The 17,880-nt window shown below is 37.7% G+C and overlaps 1 protein-coding gene across 1 annotated transcript; it reads left to right on the plus strand.

The window, feature by feature from the left end:
- Window positions 1-328: 328 nt before the first annotated feature.
- Window positions 329-17,087, plus strand: LOC111328924 (sestrin-1). The gene is made up of 11 exons (XM_022933473.2): window positions 329-719; window positions 817-882; window positions 4,155-4,355; window positions 9,348-9,377; window positions 9,685-9,837; window positions 12,138-12,477; window positions 12,985-13,234; window positions 13,719-13,824; window positions 14,033-14,077; window positions 14,177-14,251; window positions 14,622-17,087. The coding sequence occupies exons 1-11, from the start codon at window positions 453-455 to the stop codon at window positions 14,706-14,708; spliced, it is 1,620 nt and encodes a 539-aa protein (XP_022789208.1). The 5' UTR covers window positions 329-452; the 3' UTR covers window positions 14,709-17,087.
- Window positions 17,088-17,880: the final 793 nt, after the last annotated feature.

The following is a 17,880-nucleotide window of genomic DNA, read 5'->3' on the forward strand; positions in this document are numbered from 1 at the left end:
TTAGAGCAAACATGGCAGATTTCCTATTTACTTTTCTATTTCACTATTCGACTCAAACATGGAAGATAATACGCTCAATTTTGAACCAGAAACGGAAGATTTATCATCTCAAAGGAAGGAAATATTACAAGTTCTAATAATTCTTTGTGATATCAAACCTCCATCTCACTTTGTCAGTTTACCATGAGTCAGTCGTGCTATTTTGCACACTTATTTATTTCCATGTTCTTGACATCTTTACGTCCTACCTCTTAACATATATGGTAAAAGTGGAGGTGTGTCATTGACGTTAAGGCCAGTAAGCGTTTTGATTGGCTATTATCGATAGGTTTCACTGAGAAGAAATGTCACATCATGGCTGTAGGAGAACAGTTTCTCTTATCCTAGAGGATATGTTGGCAGTTTTGTAAGGATTGTCTTGGCTTTCATTGCCGAGGATTGATCCTGGAATCATGAACGATGAAGAGGACTTACCCAGTGAGATAGACACCATCAAAGATTTGTGTGGCCTGCAAACAAGAGACGTAACTTCTCGGCTTGAATTCCTTGAATTGTTAGGGAAAACACTAAAAGCGTGGACAAACAGACGACAAGAAAATGGGGAAAATGGGTTTGGAAACTTTTCATCGAGCGTTTTGCCTTGTATTTTAAGACTGTCATTTAGATGTCCCTTTTCGGATATCAGGGAGCGTTGTACAGATTTGCTTCTCGCCGTGAAGGTACGGAACGTGTGAAAGATCGGATCTAGCCATTTGTGTCATGTTTACGACTTCCCTTGAAGAAATGGCCGCTCAAAGTTTATTATTTTTTCTCTAGGAAAAGGATATTAAGGTTCCTCGAGCAATTTACAAGGGGCCTTCGAAGTTTATCCCGTCTAAAAAGGTATTTCTTCATTGCTGTTTTTTGGAGTAACTGTAGTTCGCTCGCTAAAATCTCGTGTATTGGTTCAAAAGGTCAAACTTGAGTTGCATCATCCCGACGTCAGGCCAACCGGTATTTATAAACCTTGCCTTTTTAGTCAAAGAAAACGACAAGAGAGAACTAAATCAATCTTCTTCAATGTTTGCAAATAATGTTATGGATATTCTGTTCAGAAGACTTTCAATATTAATTCGAGATTTGTCCGCTGCAAAATGGATTTATCTGTTGTAGCTATTCTATCTATACGGTATCTTCTACTTTCCATACTACATGCCTTTTTATCTCATGGACACCCTAGCGTGCCGCAAGAATATTACCACATAGCGAAAATGGATTAATTACATTTCTTTTCAATACAAAAAGAATACTCTACTTCAGGTAGACTTGAGAGTTTGAACACATGGTGTGCAGTGTGCTGGCAAATTACGTTTCTGCAACTCTTCGCATCCAAATCCACCCGCCTAAATATTTAATCAAAAGTTTAGTTTCTAAGGGCCATAAAATACAATTTTAAGACTCTAGAGCATTTAAAATTTATCATTCACGAATATTGTGCGTCACTAGTTTGGATTGTATTCGTCATTCGGTCTGGTGATTCGACATTATTAATTCTATCTGAATGTCCGCTCGAGGGCGTAGAGATATTTCAAAATTACTTTTAGGACCTCTGTGTTTCCTTGGAGCCTCCCGCAGGTAGAAATTTTGTATCCAGCAGTAGATCGTTAGTTATTTTAGGGCATATGTGTGGAGAATCGTGCAGGCAGACCCTGCATGCCTTTGGACTAATGTTATATATGCTTCTGCTAATACTAATTGTGTGACTTGGGTCGACTGAGATACATTGTGTATAATTTATATTTCTCATTCCGTGTAGTTACTGTTGAAATTTTCACGATACAAGTTTTCTGTCTCATAAAGCAAAACCCTTCTCCATTAAGCGCGCAGCAGTGAACCTCGCAAATGAACATTAAAAAAGAAAACAAAACAAAGCAATAGGGTTTTTCCCCATCAATAAACTGATGCAAGCAGCAAAAGGGAAGGAAAGAACCATGTGGTTTTGTGACCAATCTAAACACTCGTGGCTAAATTGACAAAAGTATGATTGTTGCTGTTTCCGTAGATATAATACTGACTAGTGAGGGAGTCAGTTGTCATAGAGCTAGACTAAATTTGAATATTCTCCTGTTTGAGGCAATTTAACACGTTTGCATGCTAAATTGTATCGTATGTGGTAACTGCGTAGCAGAAGGAGACCATTGAAATCAAACAAGACAATATTGGAGTGATGAAGCTCAAAATTTGGGTAATAAATGGAACGAAATCTTGTTTATCACAAATTGATTGTCATCTTAGGAGACCTTCCAGAACAAAGTGCTCATTCTAGTTTGAAGGCAATGTTTTGTTTGTTTTCTTTTTATTTTTTGGTGAATGAAGTGATTAGCATTGAATATTTTGATGGTATGGAAACATTTTATGGTAAGCTAAACTTGAAATAGATTCACCTAGACGTTATGGTACCTTGAGGTTTAAATGATCATAAAGAAAGATTTAGATTGAAAGAAGGGCAAAGAGGGCTCAAAATCTTTATGTGCATTAAGCTCAATGAAACATTGGTGATGAGAATAAAAAGCAGAGGTGAGAGGACCTCGCTGGTGAAATGATGAAGTATTCTTCAAACCACCATACCATTCAAGGTTAAAATATGGCTTCTTCTGATTGGTTTGATCTGCAAGCAGCAGCAGTATCATGGTGAAATAGACTTGAGACTAACAGTCAATTCACTGTTGCTTTTGGCCAATTTATGTAGTCACGTGTGTTTGTTCATATGTTTTGACTGTTCAATTTACTTCTTACATTGCCACAAAGTCAAGTTCATGAGCTTATTCTCTTTCTATTTGTTTTCTAAGCTCTCTGCCAAACCTTTTGCCTTGTTTACTCTGAAATGTCAGATGGTTATGGATTTTGGTCAATTAATTTAGTCAGTCAGGCAAAGTCATCACCAAAAACTTTTTGTTCTTACAAATGTTATTCAAAGGCAAATACAGTTTGGCGTCAGAAACATCACATTTGACACATCTCTTGACCTTGTGGCCAATTTGTCAGAGTGAGTAAATACAAGTATGTGTTGTCAAAGGAGAGTGCACCACCAACTCTTTCACCGAATCCTGGTTTGCTTCTCTCATCTACCAATCCCAATTGAATAACTAACATTATTGTTGTTCACAATATGTAATTTAATTCTACAATGTAATGCTCCATATTTGATGACTTATTTATAATCAGAAATGTTGAGGAAAGGCCAAGGCTGTAATTTCAATGCTAAATTTGAATTTGCATCAATAATAGACATGTATGAATTTGATTTTAATGATTTTTTCAGACACTGAAAACAAAAAAAATGTGAAAAGTTTTTTTTGTCATTTTGTCAAATGTTGAACAGCAGAGTTTTTTTGTTATAAATTTTGTTGAGAAAACAAATTTGCAACTTCTTTTCCTCGTCTGGTTGCAAAAATCCTAAGGGATGGTAGTATGAATAAACTAATAAACCTTCCAAAGTGGTTTTGCAAATTGATTCATGGTCACCAATATATTTAATATTTGATCTCATTAAGAAGTTGCTTTCCATGTCACCATTATAATTTCAACTCTTGATACATCAGCCATCTTAAGAATTCAGCTAAGTTGCTGTTGATAAAAAGAAAGGTTATGAAGTTTTAAGGTTTTACAGTGAATCTTATTGCCTTTTCTGCTACATCTTGAATTAAAGATAGACAAAGCTAGCACCAAAGTCTTGTAAATTTACCAGCCAAGTTTGCTGGCAACTAGATCTTACATACATTTCATTTGAGGTCCTTGATTGTCAAAGTGAACATTAATAACCATGAAATTTGTTTAACAATGCAGTAATTGCTGGGAAGTCTTAAACATCATTCAACTTAGATTCTGGAGAACCTGGGACAAAAGTAAATGTTAGAATAAAAAAGAAACAACAAAATTGATGGAGGAAAAAAAAAACAAAAAAACCATCATGCCTCACTGAACATTGATGTAGCCAATGCCTGCACACTTTGGTTGTTCCTGTCTGTAATTACTTTATTAACTGCAGTAAATGGTTCAATATCAGAAATCTTAGAGCTAATGAATTGTTTTATCCCATATGAACTCTGCATATGAAATGTGTGACCTCAATCATTCAATAATTTGTAGTACTAAGGATATTTATGCTTTAACAGGTTCCTTCTATGGACACTGATGATGAGCAAGTGCTTAGCTTGCTTGTAGAATCCTTCCTGTTAAGTGGACGTGTTACAAATGTCACTTCTCTACTTTCACTTCACCCTCAGTACCTGGAATGCTTCCTAAAGGCTGAGTTTTCTATGTTTAAAGGGGAAGGTCCTCTGCCTTTTATCTGGAGATGTTACATTGCTATTATGGTTAGTGTAATGGTTATATTTCTTCACACGACCCTACCAAGCTATTCATTCCCATAACTGGTAACTATTTGTTAAAGAAATAATTATCCCTCTTGTAGTTGTATTGTAATTTATGTTAATGTAATATCTAAGTAACAACCTCTGACAGATAGGTTTGTTTTATCTCACCACCCATTTGGTGAATAGTGTTTTGACAGTGGGAGATGTTTCATTCCAATCACCCCTCAGTGGGAGTTACTTGTAAAGCATTGAGTGAAATGGCAAGGGACTGAACAATTTATTGTGCTTTGAAAGGGAGTTTGTGTTTTGTGGGAGTCCTGTTCTGTTTTTAAATGGCACATTTAATTTTTTCTGGTGTAACGAATACAACTGTTTACAGTGGGGTCTTCAGTTGCCTTCTAAGGTGCAACCATATTGGTCACCGTGACAAGTATTAAAAATTATGGTGGCTAAATTAATTTGCAGCCTGTGTTTAGCAGTCGTGTAGCACCCTGAAACATTTTTTTACTTAGTATTTATGGTCTGAAGTTTTTAAGTGAGATTAGCATTTTACAACATACATTTAGGAATACTGTGAAAATACTTGTATCCTTTTTTTTCTCTGGGCAATTGAAATGTTTCTTCATGTTACCATTGTATGACATAGTTGCCAAATGGCAGCTTTAAAACAATTTGAGGGGCCTGCACAGGGTTTTTAGTTGACAATTTCTGTCAAGTTATGGTTTGCATTGTGGCTGGGAAGATGCTTTATTTTGGGTGAGCATGGGGTGTGGACAAAACCTGGCCTAGGCCATGGCCTACCCTATGGCCTACCCTATGGCCTACCGGTGGTCAGATTTTTAAGAACATAAAAATAAAATCAGTAAGAGTATGCTGGTGTACAATTATCTGTCTCTGAAAAGGGTATACTAAGAGGTTGCTAACACGATTTTCAACGTCCAAGGGAACGAAGCACTGCAAATATCACAGCATTCAACCATAATGGTAGGTTAATGGGGAGGGGAGAGGAGGGGTCAATATTGCGTGGTCGCAGAGGATATATAAAATGGTGGCTTTATGATGCACGCTGTCAGTTGGTAACATATAGTGGAGTGCTGGTGTAAAAATGTAATGAACGGCGTTTTATTGGAGAGCATACATATCCAGGTAAGAAAACGCAAACATTACATGCCAGGCCAATTTTTTAACTGCCCTCAAGTGCTTTAGAGTATTGAATTTGCAACGAGCACCCCGGGACAAGCATGCATCGCCGTCAAAACATTTTGCAAACTTTACTTGCTTTTCCAAAGAAAGGGCCAGTATTGCACTAATTTGAAAGGAGAGCTGATATGATGATGTTAGCCCAAAAGTTGCGTTTAACCGGCTTCTGTTCCTCGATTTCCTTATAGAGCGTTTTCACTCATGTGACAACATTTGCATATTGTCATGACAACCGAGTTCATCCGCCATATTGGTGTTCCATAACAAAGTGCGTGTTACTCGTGCTAACCAGCAGCTGGGACATTCTGTACTAAATTATAGCATTCTTAGCGAAGAAATTAATTTTTGTCATCATGGTCCTTTGCCTCATTGTCGGATGTGGCAATAAAACGGGCAAGATATGGCCCGCTGTTGAAAAAAAAAGGCTTTTTCGTGTTCCGCGTGTTGTCAACTAAGGAGCTTACATGGAAGAGTTGACTGCGGAACGAAGAAGAAGGTGGATTACTGCCATCAGCAGAGAGGATGTTACTGACTCTATTTTAGAAAATGACCGGGTTTGTAGCAAGCATATCATGTCAGGAGAACCTGCCAAAGATTGGGACCGTTTTAACATGGATTGGTGCCCTACTTTGTGCCTTGGGCATTCTAAACAACAATTGAAAGACTCTGAGGCAGCAGAAGCTCGGTCTCGAAGAGCTGCCGAAAGACGACAATATCGATCTGAGTTTCTTGAAACAACGATAACAGAGAAAATGCTCAAAATTGATGAGCCGGGGGAGATTATTGAAGAAATACCTTTGTCAGAGGAGCTTGTGATGGGTGAAAACCTCCAACAAGATGGAGCAACAGATGCTGGGCAAGCCAACAGTGAAATAGAAGATGAAAGAGAAGCATCGCTCGATCATGAGCAAACAAAGGCAAGTTGCAAAGGCAGCAGCGAATACCCCACAGTCACAGCCATTTTTCTGTTGCTGAACAGGAACCACTTGAATGCCAGTAAAATTTGCCTGTCCAACAAGATTAATAACCTGATCTTCTACTTCACTATAAATGATGTTATGGTATAGACTGTCATATAAATTCACTGTACCATCTCCACACCCCACCAATGCTACACACACCCAGTGATTTTGCCCAGTGTGTAAAATCTGAATAAAGTCACCATTGACCTGATTGAAGTTTCTGCACGGGCCCAAAGTTGGTCTCTGCAGTCCCTCAACTCCAGGGTTAATTTTTCTAAGACACACATGTACTGCATGAATGATGTCACAATCAAGCCAGCCGTGGGGGGACAAAATCAGTTTGTAATCTTCTTCATTGAGATTTGCAAGGGATGCTGACTTTTCAGTAAGGCCTGTTGAAATTCCAGTGATCATGGCATCATCATCGTCCAACTTGCATTCATGTAAAGAACCCTTTGCATCTTTACCTTCCTTGCTATTTAGCTTGACTTTTCTCCCTGATTTACAACCCATACATTCCCATGTTGTAAGGGCATTGTTGGGCATCCTTTTGAAGTTTAAGCAAGCCAAATGAAAGAACTGTCTGCTTTCACACAATGGCTTATGACCTTTCAGGAGTTTATCTGAAGGCAATGGCTTCCTTTTCTATACACATATGCAGTCCAGTCTGAGAGCTTCATCCAAAATTTCCTTTGTTTGTTTGCCTTTCGATTTCTTGTTTCTGGCTGCAGCATTTTTTGGCACAGAGGACAAAACCACTTGTAGGGTACTTTTTGGACTTTCAAGCAGGTTAAATGAAAAGAAGAAATGAGACATGGTTGGTTGCTGCATGTCACAACAGCATCAGTAGTGCTCTTTCTGCAAAAGCAGACAGAACTGAGGCCAGATGATGGCTGAGACACATTTCTTTTCTGGGTATACCACCTCCCCAGGATTTCTGGCAGAACACAATCTCTCCAAAGTGATTTAGTTTGGGTACAACAGAATTCCAGTGACAGATATCTGGTAGAATTCTTTCACAAAAGAAAGAAATTTGTTCATTAAAACTGCAAACAATAAAGTCACAGTAATTGTATCCAGTAGTGAATATTTGCTGTTGTGATTGGTAGTAGTATGCATGTTCTCTTTTAAGACTTGTGGTTCCACTTTCTGACTTCAAACATGAGTTAGACTTCTCAAGGTAATCTTGAAGGTCTGTATCTTTCAAACAGTAGGGGCACTTCACCTCCCCACACCCCTCACCACAGCAATCACAATAACAAAGAAAGTCAGGTGTAGCGTGCAACCAGGGATATTTTTGATTTATAAATGTACCACAAGTTTTAACATGAAAGTTGGTATGCTTTTCCTTCATGACCATCTGATATGCTTTAATTGCAATGCTCTCATGTTTGCAACTGTGTTCTGTAGCTGCATTGCTGAATGTGAAAATGTCTGGTAACATTGTTTTTATTAATGATTGTGAGGGCTGTGCTGGATTGGTATGAGATGCTGCTTCACTAATTGATGCCCCAACTCTATCATCTCTGAAATGATAGAAACTGGAACCTTGGGATTGATTTCGGGTACATTCCTCTCTGAGTTTCCTCTCTTCAACAGTGATTTGAATGTTAACATTTGAACATGCCTCCAACAGATCGTGATATTCTAAGTCTAAGTACTTTTTGTCAAATAAATCGGGAATGGTTGGTATATGTCTACTCCTTGAAACAAAAGTTTCAGAGAAAGGATGAATCAAGCTCAGAGACACAGGCTTTGGTTTGCAAGAATTCAGCTCAGTATGAAAATTGCTGAGATCGGTCTCGTCTGGCACAGGAATCAAAACTCTTGCTGCCTCCCTGCTCTTTGCAATTCCATTGCTTGTGAAACTGTTGATAGTTTGATCAAGATTTTACTTTAGTTTCTTTGCTGACCGATAATCAATATCCGAAACGGGCACGTAGGGAATTTCTTTGACGGCCTTAGGTATCAACCAGCTACATTTCACCTGTGTACAGGACAGCTTCTCGTTCATACGATTCCATGCTTCAATGTAGAAGAGCACACTCGCGATATGCGAGCAGCACTCTCCTTGTCCTGCCATACATCCAACGCAGTGTGGGAAGAGAACAGTACCATTTTCCTCGGTTATAATCCACGATGTAACACACAGATCGTTCATTCTTTGCGAGTGCCTGACCTTTCCAGTGACAATGTAGTTTTTTCCTGTTTTGTGCCCTTTCACACAGCTTACAAACCCTGAAACGAGCTGATTTATACGCTTGCAAACTCTGAAAAGGTTTAAATTGATCCTTGCTGTTGTAGCTTGTCTCAAGCACTAAAAATGATACCAAATCCATGGATTCGACCTGTGGCAAACAGTCTGGATCATATGCTTTGTCTGGAATTAAAATAGGATCGATACCAACGCAAGAAATCTTTTCACAGTAACGTTTCTTCACATGTGGATCAAGGCTGTTCGCATAATCGCTCTGGGGATTTGCCACCATCTTAAAAAATGTGGAACACCGACGTAGCGACTCAAATTTCCCACAAAATTTGTGACTTCATATGCAAATGCTCTATTCTATCAGAAGGTTAAGAAACTTTGATCGGAATGTGGCCACCAAAACAACAGAAGAAAGTCGTTGGTAAGACAGTACTCAGGAAAACGTTGAAAGGTTTCCAGCAATGCTATCCTTTTAAAAAAACGGACCACCGGTAGGCCACAGGGTAGGCCATGGCCTAGGCCAGGTTTTGTCCACACCTGTGAGCATGCCACCTCAGTGGTATTCAGTAATGTCAACTTGGTAACTGAAATGAATTGCTTTTTGTTGGTTTTACTTTTTAGGGAGCAAGCAGGCATCGCTGTTGCTACTTGGTATGTGAGTTAAAATTACAACTCCTATTTCGAAAGTATATATTCCCTTCTGTAGTTAATGTGTTTAACGATTTCCAAATGGACAGATTACATTCAAGAACTCCACACCATTACTCTGTATGTAGAAAGCGCTAAGTATTTACAAGTGTCAAATTGCTAGGTTGTTTAATTTGTTATCATGTCAAGGCTTGAAAGAAAAATGAATTTTCCACATTATGATTACTGTGTTCAAGGCAATTATGTCAACAATTGATACAGAAACTGTGCTATCATTCTGGGATAACTTGCCATTTCCCATCCTTTGAAGGTACGATTGTATGAGATAGAGTTCCTGAAACAACAAGGAAATGAGGAATGGCTTCATGGCCTGAACCATGTTCCAGCCAAGCTAAGGGCTCTCTGTGAGATCAACAAGATCTTAGCACACCAGCCATGGTTACTGAAAGCCAGTCACATTGAGGTTGGTGTCAAATTGGGGTCAGAGTCTGAGAAGTATAATATAGAACATGGTAAACACTAACATTGAGGCATTAAAGATAACATGAATCTTGGTGACTGCATGTATCTTACTGGTTTTTGACTAGATGACAGCAAAGCTTCAATTTACTGTTTTTCACTTCTTTGTATCTGGCTAAATTGCCAAGTGTCCAACAAGGTCAGACAGTAGTCTAGAAAAAACTTGAAAGAAACAGCAAGTCTTGGTTCCTCAAAATTATGATTTTGTAAATAAAACAAGGACATGATTAGTGATAATGAAAAACTGTACTGAAGGGGTGACCTTTTAAGACATGCCATTAGAAAAAATATATAATTATATATACCGTAAACGTCCATGTATAAGCCGCAGCCGTAGATAAGCTGCACCTTCAATTTGGAAGCACAGAATTTGGAAAAAAATAAAAACAATACAGTTTGAAGTTTCAGTAGAGTTGTATTGCTACAAACAATCAAGGTTTCGAAAAAGCGACATAGAAGTAGTGGCTGTTTTTCATGTTTATCAAGTCTAAAGAAAGCGAAATTTCATTTGTCGTACCTTCTTTTTCATTGGAATTTACACCATCTTTAACTTAAATAAGCGCTACTATCCTGTAATCAAGTTTAATGTCTTTGCGGGGGCAGGGTTGCCCATATTGCCCAAGCCAGAGGCTCATATAATCGCAAGACAACACCCACCCATCCCACTCCAGGGGAGGACATCCATCACACAGTAATCTCGTGCATGGGAAATTAACGTCTCCTACCCCTAACCCTGCAGGAGACGGGACCTCCATTTATTCATCCCTATCCAAGAAGACTAGAATATCTAAACCATTTCTTGATGTTATAGAAAGGCAGCATATTCTTCTCAATTATTTTAAGACCTTGTGTGTTGGTCCAGCCAGGGCTCGAACCCTCGACCTCCCACACATCAGTCCAGCGCTCTATCAATTGAGCTAACCGGGAGGCGGTTTTTGATGACTTTGAAACACGCCATAAAGTTGAAATTCCTTCTGCATTAAAAAAAAAACAAAACAAAAAAGTGGTTAGTAGCCAAGTTTTAAATGTTGGGAGGAGTCTGGGCCAGGGCCTGACCATTGTCTGGGCATAAATAGAAAGCACACGCACTGATGCAATTATTTCAGTTTCTATTTCATTAATAAATATTACAATACTTCAGGTAATTTATTAAAGATGCTACTGTTCTTCACGTGAACATCTAATGAAGTCAGTGTTTATTGTTAGAAGCCATAAAAGTCATCACTATTGCTATCTCCAAAGAGATTCTCATAGCTTTCTGGGTCAATTTCTGTTTGTTGCCATTCAAAACTATCGGCGTTAAGCAAGTCCACATCCTCGTCCCCATCTATCCCAGCAAATAGATCAGAATTGGAGTCATCTTCCCACATTTGGTCGTCATCTGTGCCATCCATGCCATTCATAAGGTAGTAAAAAACAACGAAACAGTTGGCCATTTACCTGGCAAGTACCCAGGAATTTTGTGGTACTTTATTGCATGTGGCGGAAAGGTATGCATGGAAGTGACTGCAAACAGCTTGCATGAAGGAATGAAGATTCCTTGTATGTTGGTGTTTAGTTGTTTGAGTAAGGCAAAAATTAATTGCTTGAAAGAACTCTTGGAGAGCAAGATTTGCTGATGAACACTCAAAGACACAAATGCTCCTTAGGAGCCACCACTCAATGAAAAAGTCAATGAACTACAGCACATGCTCTCAGTTTCTTTTATGTTTATTTCTTGGCATTTTAAGAAGTTTTATGAATATTAATTAGGCTTTTGAGAACTCCAAACACAGATGTATCCATGGATAAGCTGCACCCTTGAATTTTGGCTTCAATTTTGTGAAAAAAAGTGCAGCTTATACATGGACATTTACGGTATATATGTATTTATATATATATATATAGATATATATGTGTGTGTATAGAAAGTTTAAAAAATCCTCAGAAGTTAATTGTTAGCAAGCTAACAGTGTGTAGGTTTTGTCACATAAACTTTCTACGTTTGTGTTGGCTGTGAGGTTTGGACTGTGAATCTTTATTGATCCTCCTGGCGCGGTGCAGCTTTGTTGGCCTGAGAGTTTCATTAATGACTTATATGTGTGTATAAATATATTTATAAATTTTCAGCCTTATACCATTGACTGTGATCCCATTTAGGCTGCATTATTTTTTCAGCCTTGGAGTACGGAGTACTAAGGACTCTGATCCTGTTCAAACTGTCACAGTGTCATGAAAAATTAATGTTTTGACTTCATGTTTCAGAACCTGCTCAAAGGACAAGACAATTGGTCACTTTCAGAACTCGTTCAGGCTATCGTAATCCTAGTTCATACCCACAGCCTGTGTAGTTTCATATACGGCTGTGGAATAACACCTGAAATAGACTTTGACAGAGGGCATACATACAAACCACTATCACTCTCTGAGTCCAACAAAGCAATGATTGAAGGGGATAACCTTCCTGTTAATGGTGTGGACAATCAGTGTAGCATGAAAGACCTGATGGAGAAAATGAAGGAGGTAGAAGCAAAACAGGATACTCTTCTGGAGACAACACAGGAGGAACTGTTTCAACAGTTTGAAAAAGTAGAAAGTGGAGAAGGTAGGAGAAGGTGTTTTTAGTTCAGTAGTTTTAATTAATTAAAGCTGTCCAGCTATCTGGTTTTAAAATTGAAATTAGGCCTGTTCAGGTTAGTGGTGTAACCAGCTTTTATGGATGGTGTTATTTTATTATTATTATTTTTTTATGGTGCATATGCAGTACACTTTTTGCATACATCTCATTTGCAACTGCTGGTAATCAAAACTGAAGCACTCGAGCTCAAACAAATCCTCAGAAGTTAATTGTTAGCAAGCTAATAGTGTGTAGGTTTTGTCACATAAAAAAAATTTCCTCTTGCCTTGATTGCACAAGTCAATAAGCCTGGAATACTTCTGGCAAGGTTGTTATTTACTATAATTAGTTGTTAGTTTGTGTCTTATTGCTGAAGAGTTGTGAACTAAGACAAGTCTTGTATAGCTTGTGTCTAGCACAAATGATTTTCTTGTGTCAGTAATCATCATTTGTTTTATTACATTCTCTTTTATTTATTTTTTTAAATTTTTCTAGTTTCCACTTGTAAAGACAAAGTTTCAGTTGTCAGTGAAGCACCCCAGCCAGGTATAGCAAGATACCTAACAGATGCCTCATTTGGTTACCGTGATTTTGCAAACAGAATAGAAGATGATATATCAACCTTCCGAGTGCAAGATTACTCATGGGAAGAGCATGGCTTTTCACTTATCAACAGACTCTACCCTGACATGGGTCAGATGCTGGATGACAAATTTAGCTGCACATTCAACCTGACATATAACACGTAAGCAAGGTTTACCCTTTGTGAAAAGTTGCTGTCAATAATCTGTGGGGCCAGTCTTAAGATAAAAGTCCACAGTAAAGTGGAATGATATCTGAGATATTTGAGAGGTGCAGCATGATGTTTATGGCAAATGGAAAAAATTGGACATTTAGCAATCTGCTTTCAGTCATGTGGGCAAAGATGAAAATATCTGCATTTGGCATGAACAAGAGATGCATTTTCAACAGGTTTGATCTCAAGTCAAAAAGAAAAATGAGTAACAGTAGAGTTCATTTTTGGCCTTTTTCATTACCAAGAATGTCATGCTTAAATTTACCACTAAGTTAATGTTTGGAAGAACAAACACTCACTTATTGATGAAACGTTTAACATTTATTGAGAAATTTTTGCAAAAGGTATGTTGCTTTATTTAACAGCAAAACTGTTCAGAATTTGTAATTCTTTCATAAAACAGTAGCTGAATATCATTTTGTCATGATCTCAGGTTGGGTAAAGTGGAAAATGTGGACACATCAACTTTTCGCACAGCTACTTGGAACTATATCCATTTAGTTTTTGGCATATATCATGATGATTATCTATACACTGAGGTAAATTTTTATTTTCATTATCCTCATAGAAAAAAAAAACAAACAAAAAAAACAGGTGTATGTTTGTTACCAGGACAGATGTATTGTACTAATTTGCTGTGAGATATAAAAATATAAAAATACATCGAAGACTTGAAATTTTAGTGATGGAAAGTAATGGTCATTTTGCAAGTAATTCAGTTTCAAGTTGTTGTTATTTTTCTCATAGGTTAACAAGCTGTTGGAGAGGCCATTTAAACAGTACATTAAAGTGGTTAGTGGTTTTGCTAATTTTATTTCTTATTTTATTTCTTATATTTTACAAATAAAAACTAATCAGTCAAAGGAGAAATAATCTTTGATATTTTTGTAGGTTGCTTGCTATCCCGAAAAAGTTACCATTGATGACTACATGGGATTTATGCCAGACCTGGACCATTCAGAGAAGGTATGTTCGGTCCAATCTTGAGGACAGGAAAGAAAAAAATGAAAGCAAACAAAAGGAAAAAATTGAACCAAACAAACAGATACTGTATCTATGGCCTTTATTCTATTTGTGTTGTTAATACTGTGGCCTAACAATTATTAAGGTGGGAGTCAGACCAAATGTGAGTCTTGATTTGGGTAGCTGTGAAATATCTGTCACCACCCACGTTTATTAAAAACAACAATTGAGAACATAGTCTAGTTTCCTGAGGTTATCATTCATCTTAGATTCACTAACATGTACAGCCAAGTACTGAAGAATTAATTTTGATTTTCTAAGGAATTCATCACGGCACCACAGTAACGCGTGTAAATCTTCATTTCATTATTAGGTTCATATCAACCTTTTACTGTTGGAGTCTCGCCTTCAGGCTGAACTTCTATATGCGTTAAGAGCTATAATGAAGTATATGACGTGATGCATCACGTGACGATATTTGACGCGTGTACCACGTGATGTGTAATGTTTGGAGTCATAGAAGTGGAATTGAATAGAGGAGAATCCCTTGGTGGTTAATCCTGATTGTATTTATTATCGTATGTTGACAGCTTCCTTAAATGTACAAATCGTTGTTGTCCTATTTTCAGTTGTGGGATAATATTGGGAAATGTACCTCCCTCGTTTCTAAATATTTTAAATTATCGTGGCTATCACGTTAGAATGTAGCCTTGATTGAGAATATTTTTATTTGAACGTTGAATGATAACGCTTCAAGTTCGAGAAACTTTATATTTCAGTGTTCTTTCGTTCATGTTATCTTTAACGAAGCTGGTGTTGTAACATTTCCCAGACCGTGCTCGAGAACAAGAAATTGTCTCGTCTTAACAAGATTATGAGCAAGAACCTTGTTGTTCTGGCTTTTTCCATTTCAGTTGTTTATAGAGTGGGTCACTGACACCTGAAATGGTAGAGATGCCTAGATTTGTTTGACAATGGTCTTATGGATGGAAAAATCGGGAATTGTGCCATTCTTTGTGAATTTCATTTCCAGGAGAACTTAAATTTTTCATGACAAAAGCAGATTAACAACATCCCTATCTCGTTATTACAACTCATAATAGAACGTTGATTTTGTGTAGAATAGAAAGTATTTTTTCATTTATTCATACGAAATGCGCAGAGTGGTTTGTGAATGGAGACCATCAGAAAAGTCCAAAATTTTGAGGAAGCACAGAGAACAAATTACAGGCTAGTGTAGAAACAGTTGATTGACAAGAAGGGAGAGAAAAAGATCACGTGATGGACGATAATGGTTTGCGGAGTTTTATTCGATTGGCTCTGCTTTTTCAACCCTTTTTGATTAGTCAGGTTACCTCAAGCGTTGTTGAGCGTAAAATCGGAGTGATGCAAGAATGTTGTAAAACTGATATTTGGTATGGAAAGGCAATGAAGATAATTTGTTAACCAGCACTGTACTACATACGGTGTGGATGTCGGATTAATTTCGCTCGACTAAGAACCTTCAGCAAATCACTGACTTGCGGTGAGAAGGTATCTAGTCATTTCCTTGTTGCCCTTCTGAACTTTTTTTTTCCTTAGTTGATGTACTAACGAATGATTATATGTTATTATCTTTATATTAAATATTACCCCATCAGAGATCGACTTCAGCCATTTTGAGTGGCCTTAAGGTATAGACTGTATTTTAAAGCGAACATAGAGGTGGAATAAGTTGATCGCTTTTCTGATGAGGTCAGGCGCCAAGTGCCCTGCAATACCTGGTATTTTAAAGAAAGGAAATCATCTTCCAACTGTCAGCATGATATCAGAGCCATAAACAAAATTTTTTCAAGCTCTTGTCTATCTTGAAGAAATAAAATCAGGTTTGTTGCTAGATGGAGTTCGATCTCAGCTTCGTCGAACCTGATACGTACATAGTTCTTTTTTTACCGGACGTTACCCCTCGGAAATGAGTGAAATACGGCGATATCAAAAAGCCGATTTAGTCACGTCCCAAGCCTCTGTGACCCAGGTCTTGATGCATTTTGCCTAATGTTTATCAAAAATTGTTCGAATAAAATGTAGCATCTAATTCGGCTATCTTTCAGTCTTGAATTGTGGCTCATTTATCATCAAAATGATTGAAGTTCGGAAGACATTTACTTTATTGACAGAGAAGAGGTTATGCGGGTCTACTTCAGAGACTATGGAATCCCACTAGTTTGGAGTATGAAGCACCAAGGGGCAGGCTGTATTTTAATTTTTTTTATTCTGTTATGTATATTGAAATGCGTTTATTAAAGATAAGACAATTATGTTTTAAAGTAAGACACCAATATCTAACTTTTTATCACCAAGGAAGAGTGTCGTATGAGAGTAATCAATACAGTGTTTAATTTGACGACTGAGATCGTTCAGTTTATTTTTCTAGTTCAGTCCATGATTTTTAGTTGACTCCATATCACTCACTCTTCCATTATGAAAAGTCAACTTTCCCTAAGAAAATTATCAGGATGTAACATGAGATACGTAACTGCTTCAGACGCAGTTGAAATATCATTAATGTTTCATTGTGTATATTGTGCTTGTGTACAGTTCAGTAGATTGCCGAGACGACCTATCAAAGCCTCCAGTAGCAGACTGAACATACTTACGTCATTCAAAGAAAATATAGGACCCCTGCGGTGGCCTGCAGAGATCGCTAGTACCAGGGTAAATTATGTTCTGAGAATTCTCGTAGACTGCTTGTTGTTGGAAATACGAATAGTGCTAGTCTTTCTTTTCGATTCGAGGCTATCGATTTTATTTTATGAACACTGTAAGTGTGGCGAAACATTAAAAACTTATTTGAAACTTGTGTGGTTTTTCGAAACTTTATCGTAATTTTCATATCTTTTCGAAATATACTTCACATTACGCAGTCAGCGGGCGAGCGTTTACTTTAAGAAAGTATAAGGAATATAAAGCTTTTTCAAGTTGCGCTTTTTTTAGCCAAACTTTGGACCGAAGGGCTAACGGTTCGTGGGAACCAGACATGAATATACTAATATAATTGTACCAGCAGGTGTTTCCTTAACATCTGCAGCTATTTTTCGGGAAATAACATCCTACATAAATAGGGAACCACGAAAGAAGTGTTCTCCAAGTTTATTGTTTCTGCCAAGCAGAAACAATAGCTGGGTCGCCAATCGCGTAATTTGTCATTTTATCAATGAGACTGTTACAGTCTTGTTGCCCTAGAATTCGCGGACGATCCATGGTTCTAATTACGTCATCTATTTACATGTCGAACGTTGCGGTGAAGTGAATGAATGAATACCCCTACTTAACCAATGAACGCTATTGTGGTTAGTGGTTGCACTAAGTTATATCTGTTTGGATTCAAGGTAACAGAAAGTTAGGAATACTTCTGACAAAGCAGAATTGGAAAGGGAACGGTCGCACGTGATAGAGGTCGCGTGTTTTTGGTAATTTTACGATAAGCGATCAACAAATAAAGACAGTTTTCAGCGTTAGTGTCTGTTTCTTGTCGGAGCGAAATCACGGAAAATTTCGTAGAGACAGAGGAATAGGAAGTTCAGAGAAACTTTAGGAGTGTATTTATGTCTTAAATTGAGCCAATGATTGAAAGAATTTGCTAACCGCAAATA

This window comes from Stylophora pistillata, chromosome 8 (genome assembly GCF_964205215.1).
Source record: "Stylophora pistillata chromosome 8, jaStyPist1.2, whole genome shotgun sequence".
In the NCBI taxonomy this organism is placed as follows: Eukaryota; Metazoa; Cnidaria; class Anthozoa; order Scleractinia; family Pocilloporidae; genus Stylophora; species Stylophora pistillata.

Excerpts from the sequence above, each read along its gene's own strand:
- LOC111328924 (XM_022933473.2), top strand. The coding sequence starts at position 453 with ATGAACGATGAAGAGGACTTACCCAGTGAGATAGACACCATCAAAGAT. Across the intron at positions 9,378-9,684 it reads GGCATCGCTGTTGCTACTTG|GTACGATTGTATGAGATAGA; the intron begins GTATGTGAGTTA and ends CATCCTTTGAAG. Across the intron at positions 13,825-14,032 it reads ATGATTATCTATACACTGAG|GTTAACAAGCTGTTGGAGAG; the intron begins GTAAATTTTTAT and ends TTTTTCTCATAG.